This window comes from Rhinolophus hipposideros, assembly GCF_964194185.1.
Source record: "Rhinolophus hipposideros genome assembly, chromosome: 23".
Classification (NCBI taxonomy): Eukaryota; Metazoa; Chordata; class Mammalia; order Chiroptera; family Rhinolophidae; genus Rhinolophus; species Rhinolophus hipposideros.
Window position 1 is genome coordinate 9,363,266 of NC_138069.1, and position 17,580 is coordinate 9,380,845.

General features: G+C 40.3%; 1 protein-coding gene across 14 annotated transcripts in view; it reads right to left on the reverse strand.

Moving 5' to 3' along the window:
• Window positions 1-15,179: 15,179 nt before the first annotated feature.
• Window positions 15,180-17,580, reverse strand: part of P4HA2 (prolyl 4-hydroxylase subunit alpha 2) — a 35,639-nt gene continuing 33,238 nt past the window's right edge. For 8 of the 14 annotated variants that reach the window (XM_081035117.1, XM_081035122.1, XM_081035129.1 and 5 more), the window contains one exon: window positions 15,180-17,532. In XM_081035117.1, the coding sequence (XP_080891243.1) occupies window positions 17,462-17,532 (71 nt within the window). In that variant the 3' untranslated portion in view covers window positions 15,180-17,461. The remainder of the gene's footprint in view (window positions 17,533-17,580) is intronic. The other 6 variants (XM_081035128.1, XM_081035125.1, XM_081035121.1 and 3 more) reach the window with 1 other exon arrangement.

Consider the following 17,580-nt stretch of genomic DNA (forward strand, 5'->3'; position numbering starts at 1 on the left):
AGGCCACCTCTCACAACTCACCCCGCCCCTGTCCCCACATCTCTGGGCAGATATCTGCAGGGATAAACAGAACTGCTGAAACATATGGGCTCTGAATCTGGTGCAGGAAGAGCTTTGGAACTTCAGAAGCTCTCCACAACTGTGGAGGTGCCCTGAACCCAGGCAATCTGCACAGGAAGAAGCCCACCTTCCAGGGAATCCTCCACATTGTGTGAGAAGCCGGAACAGTGCAGAGAAAATAGAACACTACAGCATGAGAGATAATTAAAGACTGCAATTGGAAAGAAAATAAAGCATTCTACCAACACCTACTGAAAAGCAAAGGAAAGACCTCTTCCTACCAACCTGTTGTAGAACCCACTCCTGTAGATGTCTAGGAAGAGAAATAATAATTCACTAATTGCCATGAATAACCAAGGTAACAGGGCAGCTCAGAAAGAAAATGAAAAGTCTCCAGAAAATGAATTTAAAGACATGGAAATATGTGACTTAAATGATAATTCAACAATAGCTGGATATTTGAATGCTTGGTGAGAATTCAAGATTGTAGTTCTGAAAAAGCTCAACAAAATGCAAGAAAAGACAGACAGGCAGTTTAATGAACTCAGAAACACAGTCAAAAAACAAAATGAACATTTTACCAAAGAGATTGAAATTTTTAAAAGAACCAAATAGAATTTCTGGAGATTAAGAACTGAATAAAAGAAATGAAGAATGAATTAGCCAGCTTAGGTAATTAATAGGAGACTTAAAATAAATGAAAGAACTCTACAAGAACTTTCTGACTCCATCAGAAAGAGCAATATAAGAATAATGGGCATACCAGAAGGAGAAGAAAGAGAGAAGGGAACAGAGAGTATATTCAAACAAATAGTCGATGAGAACTTCCCAAACTTGTGGAAAGAACTACATCCGCAAATCCAAGAAACAAATAGAACACCTAATTACCTCAACCCAAACAGGCCTTCTCCAAAGCACATTGTATTGAAGCTGTCAAAAATTAATGGCAAAGAAAGAATCCTCAAAGCAGCCAGGGAACAGATGAGGTTAACCTATAAAGGAAAGCCAAGTAGGTTATCATCAGATTTTTCAGCAGAAACTCTACAAGCCAGGAGGGAGTGGACTCCAACATTCAAACTATTGAAAAGAGAGAAATTATGAGCCAAGAATAATATATCCAGCAAAGATATCCTTTAGGGATGAAGGAGTCATTAAAGACCTGTCCAGACACACAGAAGCTGAGGGAATCTTCTTTTTTTCTTTTTTTTTTTTTAATTTTTACTGGGGAACATTGTGTTTTTCCAGGACCTATCAGCTCCAAGTCAAGTTGTTGTTTTCAATCTAGTTGTAGAGGGCACAGCACACTGGCCCATGTGGGGATCTAACCAGTGACCTTGGTGTTATAAGCACTGCGCTCTAACCAACTGAGCCAACCAGCCACCTACCAGCAGCTCAGATGGGTGCAGCCGCTATGGAAGGCACTATGGAGGTTCCTCAAAAAAATTAAGAATAGAATTACCTTATGAGCCAGCAATCCTTCTACTGGGTATCTGAAAAAAATCTGAAAACATTTATCCATAAAGACATATGTGCTCCAATGTTCATTGCAGCTTTACTTACAGTGGCCAAGACATGGAAACAACCCAAATGTCCTCTGATAGATGAATGGATAAAGAAATTGTGGTATATATACACAATGAAATACTATTCTGTAAGAAAAGATGAAACAGTACCATTTGCGACAACATGGATGGATCTCAAGATTTTAATGCTAAGGGAAATAAGTCAGACAGAAAAAGTAGAGAACCATACGATTTCATTGATATGAGGTATGTAAAACTGAAAACAACAAAAGAACAAGACAAACAAATAAAGAAACAAACATTCATAGACACAGACAATAGTCTAGTGGTTACCAGAGGGTAAGATAAGCCTGTTATGGGATATATTAAAATGGAAGAACAGTTTAAGTAGAGCTTAAACTGTGCTAACTGTAAAGTGATAAAAGGTTCAAGAGTTATCAATACATAGATAATATTTGGAAATCAAGAGCCTTCAGGGAAAACAAAATGGCCAAAGAAACTCTGAGCCATAACTGAGGACTGAGAAAGGAAGGCCAGGGGAGAGAAGCTGCAGTCAGAGAGAGACAAGAAAAACCAGAAGTCAGATCATGGAAGCCAAGAGAAGGGTTTAAAGAAAGTGACTAATATCTTCTTAGATCTCTTCTCTATAAAAAAAGAAATATTAAGTAGCCTATTAGCATAAGAACAACAGAAATAGATTTAATTCAGGAGAAAGTGGGGTCAATCTCAAAGTAACACTCACTGACCATCAAAGGAATAACTCTGGAACTGAGAAATCACTGGCCCTACAAGTCACCAAAGAAGGTTGGTTCTTCTAGAAGCAAACTCCTGAAATCTCATACACCTCTATCATTTTTGCCTGCTCACTCAAGGCTCCCACAAGGCACCAGGCCTCAGAACTTCAGCTGTACTATGGTCCTCAGGAGAGAAGCAGGCTACACTCTTAACTAGCAAGCACTTTCTGAAAGGTCTGGAACAGACCCCGGTGTCTGCCCAGGCTAAGGTAGAACCCATTTGGATTGTGAAATACACAATCCACACAACTAATCAGAAACTTCTTCCTTGGGCTCCAGACTTTTCCTCCTAGATGCTATTTCTAAAAGCTGTTTCCGTAAACAAGTCTGAGATTAATTTGGGTTAATGGTGCATGGAGGCTGGAATACAATGCATTCTCATTGTTAAGGTTCTAAATCTTATGATATCTATGGGAACACACTTTTTCCTTTCATTTCAGAAAGCCCTAACCCAAGATCCAAGTTCTTAAACTATAGCAGATCTGGGAAGCTCTGAAACTACAGGCAAAAATTAGTGTGCACCTTTGTAGGGAGAAAGTCCTTGATTCTCATAAGATTCTCAAGAGTCTGTCACCCCAAAGGCTAACTGTCACTGTATTTTTCCTATTTAGGATCATTCACTGAATAATTTGTGACATCCGTTCTAGACGTACGTGTGAAGTCCAGGTGGATATGTCCACTAGGAAGTGAGACATAAGTATCTAGATTAGAACTCAACAGAAAGATTCGAGTGCAAAAGACAGTTTAATAAATCCTAAGAATAAATGGTTGTTAAAGCAGTGAGAATCGATAAGCTCTTCCTCTTACAGGATAGTATTGTGAAAAGGAAACAGGAACTAGACTAGGAAACATATACAGGAAAAAGGTGGGCCAAGGAAGAGGAGCGAGCAAGGGAGGCTGGGAAAGAAATGAGAACCAAAAATCACAAGATGCTTCACTGAAGAAAACAGAAGTCCAAAATGTCTACTGAGTTTGGCCACTAGGAGGACCCTGAACACTTTACCAGACAGTTTCAGGGAATTAGTTGGGGTAGACATTCTGTGCAAAAAAAAAAAAAGAAAAAAGAAAAAAAATTGGGAGGTGAGAGGACAGTAGCTTGCGAGTGAAATCAAGCCGACAGACAAGATGACAGCTCTGAGTCCATCAAGTACAAGAGGGGTTGGGGTTATTACTTTAGTGAGGTTTTGTCGTCTGCAAATTCATGAGGAGAAAACAGACTGCTTTTTCAGAGAAGAGAGTATACCAGGGTAGACAGACCTCCTGGGGGCTGACTGATTCTCCACATTTCTTAAACCCCAAACGCTTTACAAAAAAAAAAAAAAAAAGAAAGAAAATGTATTTTTTCCAGAACACAGAATCTTCCCAGAAGTTCAATAAGCCTCTTTAAAGAAGCCTCGGAAAGGACGTCCAAGCCATCCCTGGGCACCCCCACCCCTCCCTCGGAGCGCATCTTCTCCTCTCCCTGCCTTGCAAGCGCCCCCCTCACAGGGACACAGCCCCACAGGCCCCACGCAGCCTTGCCAAGCTGGGCCTCAGCGGCTGCTCCGAACTCACAGGCCTGAACGGAGGGGCGGACCAGGGGCCCCACGCCAGAGAAGACACAGCGACAATCCCCCCGTGTGGCCCGCGGCCCCGGCCAGTCTCCCCGCCTCACTTCCTGGAACGTGCAGCACAGGCGAAGGCCCTTCCAGAAACCTCTGGCCCCGCCCCTGGAGGCTCCCACAACAAGCCGCGCCCCTTCCCGAAGCCTCCCGTGAGCCCCCACCTGAGCACTGCGATCCCGCCCCACTGCTTCACGTCGCGACTCCTGAGCGAGAATGTTTGCAGCGCCCCGCGCGCCATTTTGGACGGCGGGCATAGAGCAGTGGAAGGCCAAACCTCCTTCCCTCGAGGAACTTCCATGCCAATGGGGAAAGACAGACCATCAATGAACACACAAATATATCACTTAACAGGTGGTGATCATTGCGATAAAGGAAAACACAGCAAGGTTGGGGTGGGCAAGGAGGACACAGAGCCTTCTTGGTGGTCATGAAAGGCCTGCCAAGGTGGAATTTGGTCAGTCTGACGGGAACGAGGGTGACAACTGTGTGGCTACCTGAGGGGAGAACATTTCAGGAAGAGGGACCCGCGAGCACAGCGGTTCTGAGGAGGCGCCTGTGGCGGAGCGGAGACAACGGGAGGAGGATGGAAGGGGAAGCTGCCCTCCTCCGTCTCTCCAGCTGTCCAGCCTCCGTGGGTGTGACGACACGGGGTCTCCCAGACCTGGTAAGGCGTGGACGTGCCCAGCCGCTCAGCCTGCGTCGAAGCCACGTGACTGCCCGCACAGCCGCCCTCCTCACCACTGCTTAGCCAGTGGCCGCAGTGACTAGACCACGTTAGTAGAATAGTACAATTGGCCTAAAAGCGGGAAGCTTTTTCCACCGCGTAAGATAATTATTTTTAGAGTTGCCAGATGACATACAGGATGCCCAGTTAAATTTGCAGTTGGGATAAGCAATGTAAACAACTTTAGAGCTACCATAAAATTATTCTGTTTGCAAAATTATTCTCTGTTTACCTGAAGTTAAAGTTTAACTGGGTGTCCTGTATTTTCAGTTCCTAAATCTGGCAACCCTAATGTTAGAGTTCAGATGCCAAGTTTGGAAATTTAAGAACAATGCTGTGCCAAAGCACATGGCAGCCTGAGGCAAAAGAAAACATGCTCCTTATACACGTCTTTTTGTGTACTTTTTAATGGTTAATGTTACCAAAATAGTAAATTAATTGAAAAGTTGGTATATTAAAATTCACATTTTTAAGTTTAAATACGAGGTCTGACAATTAAGTTCACAAACTTGTTTCAATGATGACGCTAACCTTTTTTTTTATATCAGAGAGATTATTCATTATGAATTTGTACCAACTGGACAAACAGTTAACCAAGTTTACTATTTGGAAGTCCTGAAAAGGCTGCGTGAAAAAGTTAGACGACCTGAACTTTTCACCAACAATTCATGGCTCTTGCATAATGACAATGCACCAGTTTTTAGCCAGTAAACAAATAACTACTGGAACACCCTCCCTACTCACCTGATCTGGCCCCCAATCATTTCTTTCTTTACTCGATGACAAAGGAAATATTGACCGGAAGACATTTTGATGACATTCAGGACATCAAGGGTAATACGACAACAGCTCTGATGGCCATTCCAGAAAAAGAGTTCCAAAATTGCTTTGAAGGGTGGACTAGGCACTGGCATCAGTGCATAGCTTCCCAAGGGGAGTGATATGCAGCAAAGAGGTATGTCGAACTTTTTCTAGGATGAGTTCATGAACTTAATTGTCTGACTTCATGTTATACCAAAAATAAAGATTACTATAAATTTTATTTTCCTGGCTTTGATGGACACAAACTCAATAATTTTTTCAAAATTTACTTCTCTTAACCAAGGGTGATCTTAAACAATTTTTAATTAACTTCAGTTTACTGAAACCTCTTTTGTAGGATGCTACTGTGACTGGTATTGTTTTTTAAAAAGTTCCCTAGACCACTTCTGTTACCAAACTCAAGGGGTTCACAACTTGGGGTGTTCTATTCAAGCTCAAGATATGGTAAATAAAAGCTAGTTTTATGTACTTGCAAGTAAAGGAAAGGGGATCCACATCCAAAATGCTGTCTCAGAAGAGAGGCTTAAACATTGCTTATATACACTATTTGGTTAATTACATGCTGATTTCTTCTTTGCAGTTGGCAAAACTTACCCTGTTGTGGTTCTGGTCAAGCTCATCTATAAAACACTATGCTACATTTTAGCATTTAGAAAGAGTGGCATTTAGTAAGAACCATCCAGACCTTGAGACCTTTGTCCTATCTAACACTTCCAAATTTGGATAAGATTGTATTAAGAAAAATTTGTGAATCAGTTCTAGAGGACCCCAACACAATGCTGATTTTATATTACAAATTATTGATATTGAATGCTGCTTAAAACTACTTCAAGTGAAATTTCCACAGGATTTAAATCATCAGACAATTGAAGAGGCTGCTTTTTGTAAATCGGATGTATTCACAGAAAATAACTTCTCCAGATAAAAATTCAAAATGACTAAAGACACTTCATCTGACTTTTCATATCTTCATTTCTAGGACACCTATTATCTTTTTAATTTCTATTTGATAAAACACTTGTCCTATAATAGTTGATATGCTCATCCAGTGATTTGTACTTTTTTTTTTTTTTCATTTTCAAGTTCAGGAAATATATTCACATCGCTTGCCAAAGTCTTACATTAATCAAACATGTTGGAGTTACTTGCTCTAGTTTGTTATAAGCAAAGAGGTAGGCCTTCTATTAAGCACATAGCTCCGTATGTAGTAATGGGGCTTTTTAATGTAAACGTTTAACTTTTTCTACTTAGTTCAAAATAACATCTCATACAGAAAGATTGCATAAAAATTTGTGATCTATTGTTGCTTTCCATTTCAGCATATTGTATTTTGTCATTTGATGTTATATCTTTCAATATTTGACAAATATCTTTAATTTGTGTAAAGTGCCTTGATAGCATTTTATCTTGGTGCCACTCAGCATTCATATGTGTGTTTTAATGTAGGTTTTAAAACAGACATAATATTCTATCTCATCGAATTTACACAAAAATAAATATGTATATCCTTTGTACAATACTAAAAAGTTATATTTGAATTCATTGAAAGCAGCATTTTTGCACATTAAGACTATGAATTGAGCAAGGCACAAAATTGGCATAATCATTTGGGGGAGAAATAATGGCTTGTACACCCTTGTATACACACCTGCTATATTTGTTCCATTATCGTAACTCTGGCCTCAAAGAAATTTTTATGTCAATATCATCTTTTTCCAATTTATTATGAATTACATAAAATCACCCATATCCCTTTATTTCTTCAAAAAGATCAACAAAACTTCCTTCTATTGTTATGACATTCTTAATACAAATATACTTTAATACTTTGACATACTCGTTCATGACAGGCTGTATCTGGTGTACAAAGAACAGGAAAGGTATTTTGCTTTTTTTGTTCCTAGTAGTGTTTCAGATCTAACATGATTTCCTAGTAGCTTTGTGTTCTGCCAACATTCTCATATTGAAGTCCTAACCCCCAGCACCTTGGTTTTAGAGTTAGGGCCTTAAGAAAGTAATTAAGGTAAAATGAGGCCCTAATCCAGTATGACTGGTGTCCTCATAAGAGGAGATTAGGACACAGATAACACAAAGATCAAGGGGTGACCATGTGAGGAAATAGTGAGAAAGTGGCCATCTGCAAGCAAGAAGACAGGCCTCAGAAGAAACCAAACTTCTAACACCTTGATCTTGGACTTCTGACCTTCAGAACTGTAAGAAAATTAATTTTTGTGTTTAAGCCACCCACTCTGTGATATTTTGCCATGACAGCCCTAGCAAACTAACACACATTGTAAATTTCTTTTGAATTTTATTAGACAAATAAGGCACAGATACCTATTTATTTTATTTTTAAAAACAATTTTATTGGGGCTGGCCCGGTGGCTCTGGTGGTTGGAGTGCTGTGCTCCTAACGCCGAGGTCGCAGGTTACATTCCCACATAGGCCAGTAAGCTGCAACCTCTATAGCTAAGATTGTGAACAACAGCTCTCCCTGGAGCTGGGCTGCTGTGAGCAGCCGAAGGTCGGCATGTGCTGCCGTGAGCTGCCCTGGGCTGCTGTGCTGCTGTGAATTACCTGCCATGAGTGGCCAGCAGCCAGCATGAGCTGCCATGGGCTACTGTGTGCTGCTGTGGGCTGCTGTGTGCTGCCATGAGCAGTGGGCAGCCAGCGTGAGCGGCCGGCAGCAGATGAGAGCTGCCGAGAGCTACTGTGAGTGGCCAACCTACGACCGGGGACTGACTGCCTCAGCCGGGGGGGAGCTCAAGGCTAATAATACCAGCATGGGCCAGGGAGCTGTGTCCTACACAACTAGACTGAGGAACAACGGCTTGAACCAAGGGGAGGGGGAGGCAGAAGAAGGGGGGAAAATTATTTTTCAATTACAATTGACATACAATATTAGTCTCAGGAGTAAACCTATTGATTAGACATTTATATAACTTACAAAGTGATCACCCTGATAAACCTAGTATCCATCCAACATCATACATAGTTATTACAATATTATTGACTATATTCCTTATGCTATACTTTACATCCCCATGACTATTTTGTAACTACCAATTTGTACTTCTTAAGCCCTTCCCCTTTTCACCCATCACCCCCGAAACTCGTCCCATCTGGCAGCCATCAAAATGTTCTCTGTATCTATGAGTTTGTTTCTGTTTTGCTTGTTCATTTGTTTTGTTCTTTAGATTCCACATATAAGTGAAATCATACGGCATTTGTCTTTCTCTGTCTGACTTATTCCACTCAGCATAATACCCTCTAGATCCATCCGTGTTGTTGCAGATGGTAAGATTTTATTCTTTTTTTATGGCTGAGTAATATTCCATTGTATATATGTACCACCTTTTCTTTATCCATTCATCCATTGATGGATACCCAGGCTGCCTCCACAGCTTGGCTACTGTAAATAATGCTGCAATGGACATATGGATGCACATGTCCCTTCAAAATAGCATTTTGGGTTTCTTCGGATAAATACCCGGAAGTGGGACGACTAGGTCCTTCTTTGTCTCTTGTTAAAGCCTTTATTTTAAAGTCTGTTTTGTCTAGTATGAGTATTGCTACCCTAGCTTTTTTTGTTTTTTTCCATTTTCATGAAATATCTTTTCCATCCTTTACTTTCAGTCTGTGTGAGTCTTTTGATCTGAAGTGAGCTTCTTGTAGGCAGCTTATGTAAAGGTCTTGTTTTCTTATCCATTCAGCCACCCTATGTGTTTTGATTGGAGCATTTAACCCATTTACTTTTTTATTTTTTTATTTTTTTTTAATTTATTAGTTTCAGGTGTACAAGACAAGGTAATACTTAGACGTTCATCATTTATATCCCTCACACTGTGAACCCCCCTCCCCCCATCCACTATCCCTCCGACCTCACACTGAGCCATCACATTATATATATAAAATTATAGTTGGCATTCGTTAATGTTTAGCTTCTGGTGTACAATGCCATGATCAGGCATCCACAGTATCCCTGAGGTGGTCTCCCAAATAGGATGCATGTCCATCGGATACCCAACAAAATCTTTACAACATTATTGAATAAGTTCCCAAAATTAATTTTCAAAAAACCCTGAGGCCATCTTGTGGTTACCAGCTGCTTCCTAATTCCTTCACCTTTCCCCTTATCCCCCCCCCCCGCCCATCTAACAACTCTCGGTTTTTTCTTTGTGTCCTCAAAACTGTTTCTGATTAGTTCATTCACATATTCTTTTCTTTAGATTCCACATATAAGTAACCCATTTACTTTTAAAGTAGTTGTGGATAGATATGTAGTTATTGCCATTTTATTCATACATTTTGTTTTTCTCTTTTTCTTAAAGAAGTCCACTTAACATTTCTTGGAATGCTGGTTTGGTGGTGATGAACTCCTTTAGCTTTTTCTTGTCTGGGAAGCTCTTTATCTGTTCTTCAATTCTAAATGATAGCTTTGCTGAGTAAAGTTGGTTGTAGGTCCTTGCTTTTCATCACTTTGAATATTTCCTGCCAATCCCTTCTAGCCTGTAAAGTTTTGGTTGAGAAATCCTTACATTCTTATGTGGGCTCCCTTGTAGGTAACTGAGTGCTTTCCTCTTGCTGCTTTTAAGATTCTCTCTTTGTCTTTAACCTTTGGCATTTTAATTATGACGTGTCCTAGTGTGGGCCTCTGTGGTTCATTTTGTTTGGGACTCTGCTTCTTGGGTTTGTATGTCTATTTCCTTCACCAGGTTAGGGGAGTTTTCCGTCATTATTTCCATCTTCAAATAGGTTTTCATTTTCTTGCTCTTTTTCTTCTTTTCCCTCTGGTACCCCCAGGATGAGAACGTTGGTATGCTTCATGTTGTCCCAGAGGCCCCTTAAACGAGGCCCCTATTTTTGGATTCTTTTTTCCTTTTGCTCTTCTGATTGGGTATTTTTTGGTACTTTATCTTCCAAATAGCTGATTCGAGCCTCTGATTCTTCTAATCTATTGTTGATTCCCTCTATTCTTTAAGTTACTGTATTCTTCCTCTCTGACTGGTCCTTTTTTAGGTTTTCTATCTCCATTTTTGTTTCCTACCTCTTTGTTGAAGTTCTCCCTGAAATCACTGAGCATCCTTACAACCCGTGTTTTGAACTCTGCATCTGGTGGATTGCTTGTCTTCATTTTGTTTTGTTCTTTTTCTGGACCTTTGGTCTTTTCTTTCATTTGGGACATGTTTCTTTGTCTCCCCATTTTGGCTGCCTCCCTGTTTGTTTCTATGTATTAGGTAGAGCTACTGAGTCTCCTGGTCTTAGTAAAATGGTCTTATATAATAAGTGTCCTGGGGGAACCTGAGGTGGGTGCTGCAGGCATGTCCCTTGTGTGGTTTATGTGTGCCCTCCTGTCGTAGTTGATCCTGGGTGCTGTTTGCATGTCAGTTAGATGGATTGATCCTTGGGCTGATTGGTTGTGAGGACTGGCCATGACTACAGTGGAGGAGCTGTTGTACAGAGGCTCACCCTTTGGAGCAGTATTCACTTCAACAGGACTCTGGTGCCTGGCCAATCTCCCCTTTGGGTGTGTCATGTGTGAAGGTGGCTGGTTGGCACTCTGGCTCAGTCCAAAGCTTCCCACTGGTCATGCCAGCCCTGAGGCCTCCTGGGAAGGGTCCTGCTGCAGGCCAACTTCAGCGCCCACTTATGCCCTGTCTGGGGTCAACTGGAATGAGCCACAAAGCAATCTGCAGATGGCTGCCACCAGCGCTAGGTTTGGAAGTGCCCGGAAAAGGCCAAACCTCAAACCAAGGCCTGTTACTGCCAATGCTGGGCTTGGGGCTGCTCAGCAAGAGGTACAGTTCAGGCCGAGGCAGATGCTGCTTGCTTGGGGTTTGTGAAACTTTGAAGATTTTAGGAAACTCTGCAGCATAAGCCAAGACAGGCCATTTGTAGAAAAGCCACTGGAAGTGGCTTGGGTGGGTCCACAAGTTAGGTGGAGTGAACAGTGTTAGCTAGTTTGATGGAGACTCAGATATGGCCACCACCTAACTCTGCATGCTGGGAGGGAGAAGGGCTCAACAAAGGAACAGTGGCTTCTACCAGCACTTCTGTCTGGAATAAAGCTGCCCTTCCAGCCCTTGCCCCGAAACCAGACAACTCAGCTCCTCCCTGAATGTGCCTTTCGAGCTAATGCCCCAGTGCTGGACCTCAGAACAAGTTAGTCTGTCAGCAAGTAAGTCTGTGAGTGGGCCCTTTAAGAGGAACGCCTCAGACTCCCGCTGCTCTGTGTCACTCATCCACAATCTCTGCTGGTTTTCACAGCCAGAAGTTGTGGGGACTTCTCTTCCCGGAACTGGAACCCTGGGCTGGGGATCCTGATGGGGGGCTGGGATCCCTTGCTCCTCAGGGGGGCCTTCCGCAGCCAACACATCCCTCCTGATTTTTAACCACCACCTTTCTCCACCCCTCCTACCAGCCTTGTGGTGGTTTCTTCTGTATGTCCTTAGTTGTAGTTGTGTTCAGCTGAACTTCAGGTGACTCGCAATGATGGCTGTTCTGTAGTTTAGTTGTAATTTTGATGTGGTTGTGGGAGGATGCAAGCACAGTGTTCACCTACTCCATCATCTTGACCGGAAACCAGATTCCTTTTCGTGACAGCTACATCATTATAGTAACTGTAAGTTCAATTATATTAAGTAACATAGTATTTGGTTTTTCAACTTTTAGAATCAGCTTATCCTGGATACTAAAACTGTGTCCAAAGTATAACTGACAGAAGTTGGGAGGTAAAGGGGCACATAACATTAATAGTTAATTTTACATGTCAACTTGGCTAGATTATAGCGACTAGCTATTTGGTCAAACACTAGTCTAGATCTTCATCTCACATACTAGAATATCGGAGACACTACCCTCGACATATAGAACAAAAAGGTTTATATTACCAGGCAACCAAGAGAGGACTATAAATAACTATAAAAAAAAAAACAGCAAATGGAGGGGGAGATATAATGAAAGATAGCGTATATATCTAGATGATCATCTCTCAAATTTCTGGAAATTTGAGAAGTGGAAAACTCAAGAGACAGCACTTCGTAAGTATACGGTTTATAGTCAGAAAAATTTAGAAACAAAGACAATTGAAAGAGGTTCCTCTTGGAAGCAGGACGAGGGGAAGACAGCAGTAGGGTGGGGAAGAATTATTCATGGGAAGCTCTTCTTTTCCATATCTTTAGATCCATGTCAATGTATTTTAAACTGGGATAGCAGAGAAAGAAAATTTATACTTATGTTTCCAGACCCAGATCTAATATTGCCTACTGTAGTACCAACTTCCCTGGTTAAATTAGACCCTCACTCTCCTGTGCTACTCGAGCACTAGTCCTCCGTTATCAGACCTCTCACATTTTACACATCTATTTAGCTTCCATTACTCGGAATTATTTAAAAGGAAAGGCAGTATTTTATTCATCTTTGATTCCACATCAGATCTTAAATAACTATTGAATGGATGAAAATATAAATTACTGTTTTAGAGCAAAGGCTTTGGGAAGCTGCCAGATCAGGGTTTGATTCCCAGGCCTTTCACTAAACAGCAATGAGATCTTATGTGACCTCAGGTACATTACTAACCTGACTTCCAGCTTTATTACCTATTCTAAAGAGTTATTGTGAGTTTCAAATAACAGACTATAATATCCCTAGCACACTACCAAATGCATACTGAAATGCTCAACTCTTTGGTGCCATAGTGAATATCTTAATGCTAAGCTAAATAAGTTAATATAAGATTACTGAAAACAGTACCCTGTCTCTGAAGTTATCCTGTGTTTGTTTCTAGGATCATACTGGATTGACAGGCAGGCACTGACACATTAACAGATTGCTTAATGGTTGATTCCATGCTTAATGCAGGAAATGTCAAGATGAACGTGGAACATGTTGTTATACCAGATAACTCAAGAAGATATCAAAGAAAAGATTTTCTGTACCTGTATTTTTCACATGAAAATGAATTTTAAAAACTGAAATGAACAAGAAACTTCCACTCCCAGCTAAGATGGAGTAGCTTACGGTAGACCAACTTTCATGTGAAAAACGACCATGAAAGCTGGATAAAATCTCCTATAAATGTGTTTGAAGGAATCAATGGATGGCTGAAGCAAAAAGGGCTTGAGCATCAAGATCTTGGGGAATATGAATCTCTGCTTAGTGAGCTAAAAGTGTGTTGCCTCTTTTACCCTTAGATCATTTACTGTTTCTAGGCATGGGGTTAGAGAATGAGAACCCAGAGAAAGGGTCTAAGCAATGGGCAACTGCCAAGAGGCAGAGAAACCAGCAGAGCTCTTGGCAGTATCAAAGGGCATTGAAAGACAAAAATTAAACTGTAGTCTGTTAGAATATTAAATAGGGGAGAGGGGTGGAAAGCTTAGTCAACCACTGTCTGTTTACCCATTAGGATAGTTTCTGAATTCTGAAGTTGTGCAAAATGGAAAGTTAAGAATCTAAGAAGAAGACCTCTGAATAGAAAAATAAATTTTGGAGACAGTGTCTAGATACTGAGTATACAAGGAATAGAGCTATGGAACTGTCACGGGTACAGATCCAGTGAACACTCTAGGCTCTCAACTGGAAAATCCCTGGAGGACTATACCCTGCAAGGGAGAAAAGAGATACAGTCTTAAGAAAACTGTAACCCAGCCTTAATTAAGTTGGCTCCGGCCCTGATTTGTATTAAGCTGACCAATCCTCACTCTGCCTAGTAAAGGAAATGGTGCCCCCTTGGTTTAGGAGGTTATCACCATCCAGAGCCTCTACGGTTTGTCATACAGTGTCCAGCATTCAGTCCAAAATTATAAGGCACACCAACAGAATGGACCAAATGACCAGAAACTGAGGGGGTGTGAGGGGAAGGCAATAGAAAGAGAGCCACAGATAATCTAAATCATGGAGTTATAAGACAAGAACTTTTAAATAACTGATTCATTAGTTCAGAAGGAAATGAGAAATAAATTCCCCAGAGAATTAGAATCTATTAAAAATAACCGAGTGGGTATTCTAGAACTAAAAAATACAAGAACTGAAATTAAGAACTCAATAGATAAGGTTAGCGGCAGAATAGATAAATGAATCAGAAGGTAGATCAATAGAAAATATCTAGTCTGAAGAAGAAGTGGGGAAAGGATGGGAGACACAGGAAAGAGAGCAGGCGACATATGAAACACACTGAAAAGTTCTAACATCCAGACTATTAGAGTCCCAGAGAGGAGAGATAGAAAATGGGGCAGAAACAATATTTGAATAATGTCTGAGAAATTTCCCAAACTGATCAAAGACACCAACCCACAATTTCAAGAAGCTCTATAAACCTCAAGCTGGAAAATAACAGAACACTATGCATATCATAGTAAAACTACTGAAAACCAAAACAAGAAAAATCTTAAACAGCAGACAGCAGGGAAGAGGAGGGGTGAAAATCACTTTGAAAGGAACAACAGAAGGACAAGATAGCTGAATTTTCAACAAAAATGGTATAAGACAGAAAATAATGGAATTACAACTTTAAAGTATTTAAAGAAAAACTCCAATGCATATTTAATAGAAGAGAGAATTAGTAAAGTAGAAGACAGAGTTGTAAAAATTACCCCAAAATGTAGCATAGATATTAAAAATATGAAAGTTTAAGAAATAAGAATAGTATGACATAGCCTAATTTACATTTAATCCAAGTTCCAAAAGGAACACGGAAAATATTGAAAGAGAAATTATTTAACAATTTTCCAAAATTGATGAAAGATACAGATTCAAGAAACTCAAAATCTCCAACAAGGAAAAAACAAACAAAAAAACTAGCATGCCAGTACTTTTTCTGTTGTTTCTCAGCTCATCCTTCTATACGCTGCTGTTATAGTAGAGGTGCAACTTGTAAACTACATTGCCCAGATTCCCTTACCAACTGGCTTCCTGTTAGGTTCTGCCAATAGTGGCATTAGAGGGAAATTAGATGGCAGTAGATAGGTAGCTGTTGCCCTAGACCCAGTGACTTTTTGCATGAGACACAGTTATATATTATGCCATTGAAATTTAGGGGTTATTTTTGTCCTGTGCATAAGCCTATCCTGTCCTAATAAAATATGCAAAAAGATTTTTATAAGTCAACACTTGCACCTCCTATTATATACAAAAATAAAACCCAGGTGTGTTGAAGACATAAATGAAAAAGACAAGATTATAATGCATTTAGAAAAGAATACAGGAAATATCTTCATGATCTTGGGGTACAAAAGAATATCTTAAGATATAAAAAGCATAAATCAAAAAGGAAAAACTTGGTAAATCAGACATAAAAATTAGTAACTTCTGTTCATCAAAAGACAGACCTAAGAATGAAAAAAACAAACTAGAAAAAAGATAACTGCAAAACATACAAACAAGAGTTTGTGTCCATGATATATTAAAAATTCCTATGAATCAGTAAGAAGACTTGAATAGACACATAAACAAACCTAAAGATGAATACACATACAAAAAGATATTCAACATCATTAACAATCATGTTAAAATTAATATTACACATGTAACAAGCTAACTAAAATTTAAAAGTATGACAATACCAATATTGGAGAAGATCGGGATAACATGAACCCTCATTTGCTCTTGGTGAAAATATGCATAACCACTCTGGAATACATTATACGGTAAAGTTGAAGACTCGCCTAGTAAGACTCTGCATTTCCACTTCTAGATATGTATTCTACAGAAATGTGTGTTTGTGTGTACCCAGAATTATGTATAAAAATGCAAATGGCATTACTGATACTATACAAAGACTGAAACCAACTCAAATATCTATCAATAGTATATTGGCTATATTAGGTATCATCCTACAATATACATTAACAAAACAATGACTATATAAATTAAAACAAACGATATCTATAGAACAATTATGGATGAATCTTAAAAATAACTGCTGAACAAAAGAAGCCACACACCCCCAAAAATAAATATTCCGTTTACAAAAAATTCAAAAATCAAAGAAAACAAAATGACTACGTAATTAGGGATACAGACACAGATAGTAAAACTACAAAGAAAAGCAAAGGATTGACTGCCACAAAACATTAGACAATGGTTACCACTAAAGTACTGGGGGCGGGGCAAGGCAGGGCAGGAGATGTGATCCAGGAGAGGCTCCCAAAGGGCCCCTGAGGTGTGCATCTGAAAATGATTTGGGTGATGGTGACATGGTATTCGTGCTCATCTTCATAGTCTTTAAACTGTACATCTGTGTATCACAAACAATTCTGTGTGTATGTCTCAACATTTAAAAACAAATTTCAGATTATAATAGCATCACAATCATGAATATACACGATCTCTCTGTTCTCTGGGAGGTAAGGAGAAACTATTTCCCTCACCTTCCAGAAAGGACACTAAAGCTCGGAGGCGATGTAAGTGTTGAAACCACATCTAGTACCCAAGGTCAGGGTTTAGCCACTGAAGTATTCTTCACCCAGGCTCTGCCTCCACAGAGACGCACAGAAAATGGTGAATTTCAGAAAAGCTCCCCCATCTTAAAAAATACTCCAAATAAAGCTCTTTAAGACTACTGGCAGGGACATTTTATTTTTTGGTTAAAGCCACATTAATAGAAATGCCATAAAAACAAACATGTAAACAAGATATCAGAACTTTGGTTCACTGAAACATCTCACACCTAAAACATCTGAGGTACAGAAGCACCTTACCAGGTGCTGGAGCCCAACTCTGTTGCAGCTGCTCTGACCCGAGATGGCACAAGCTGACCAGAGAGGCTGGGGTCAAGGTCACCCAGGACCCTCCCCTGTCTGCTTTCTCTGCTCCAGACAAACATTCGCTACTCCAAAGACCTGCCTGACAGGGGCTGGAACATACAAAGGTGTCTGTCACGTTGAACTTGAAGACAAAGAGCTGTGGGGCCAGGAAGAGGAAGGGCAGAAAAGGATGTCAGTCGACTTCTGTTGATCCACACGGCCTCAAGAACTCCTGGCCTCGTTCATGGAACCACTTATTGGAGACTGTGAACAAACAGAAAGTACGTTACTTTCTCCTGTTAGTTAGCTCAG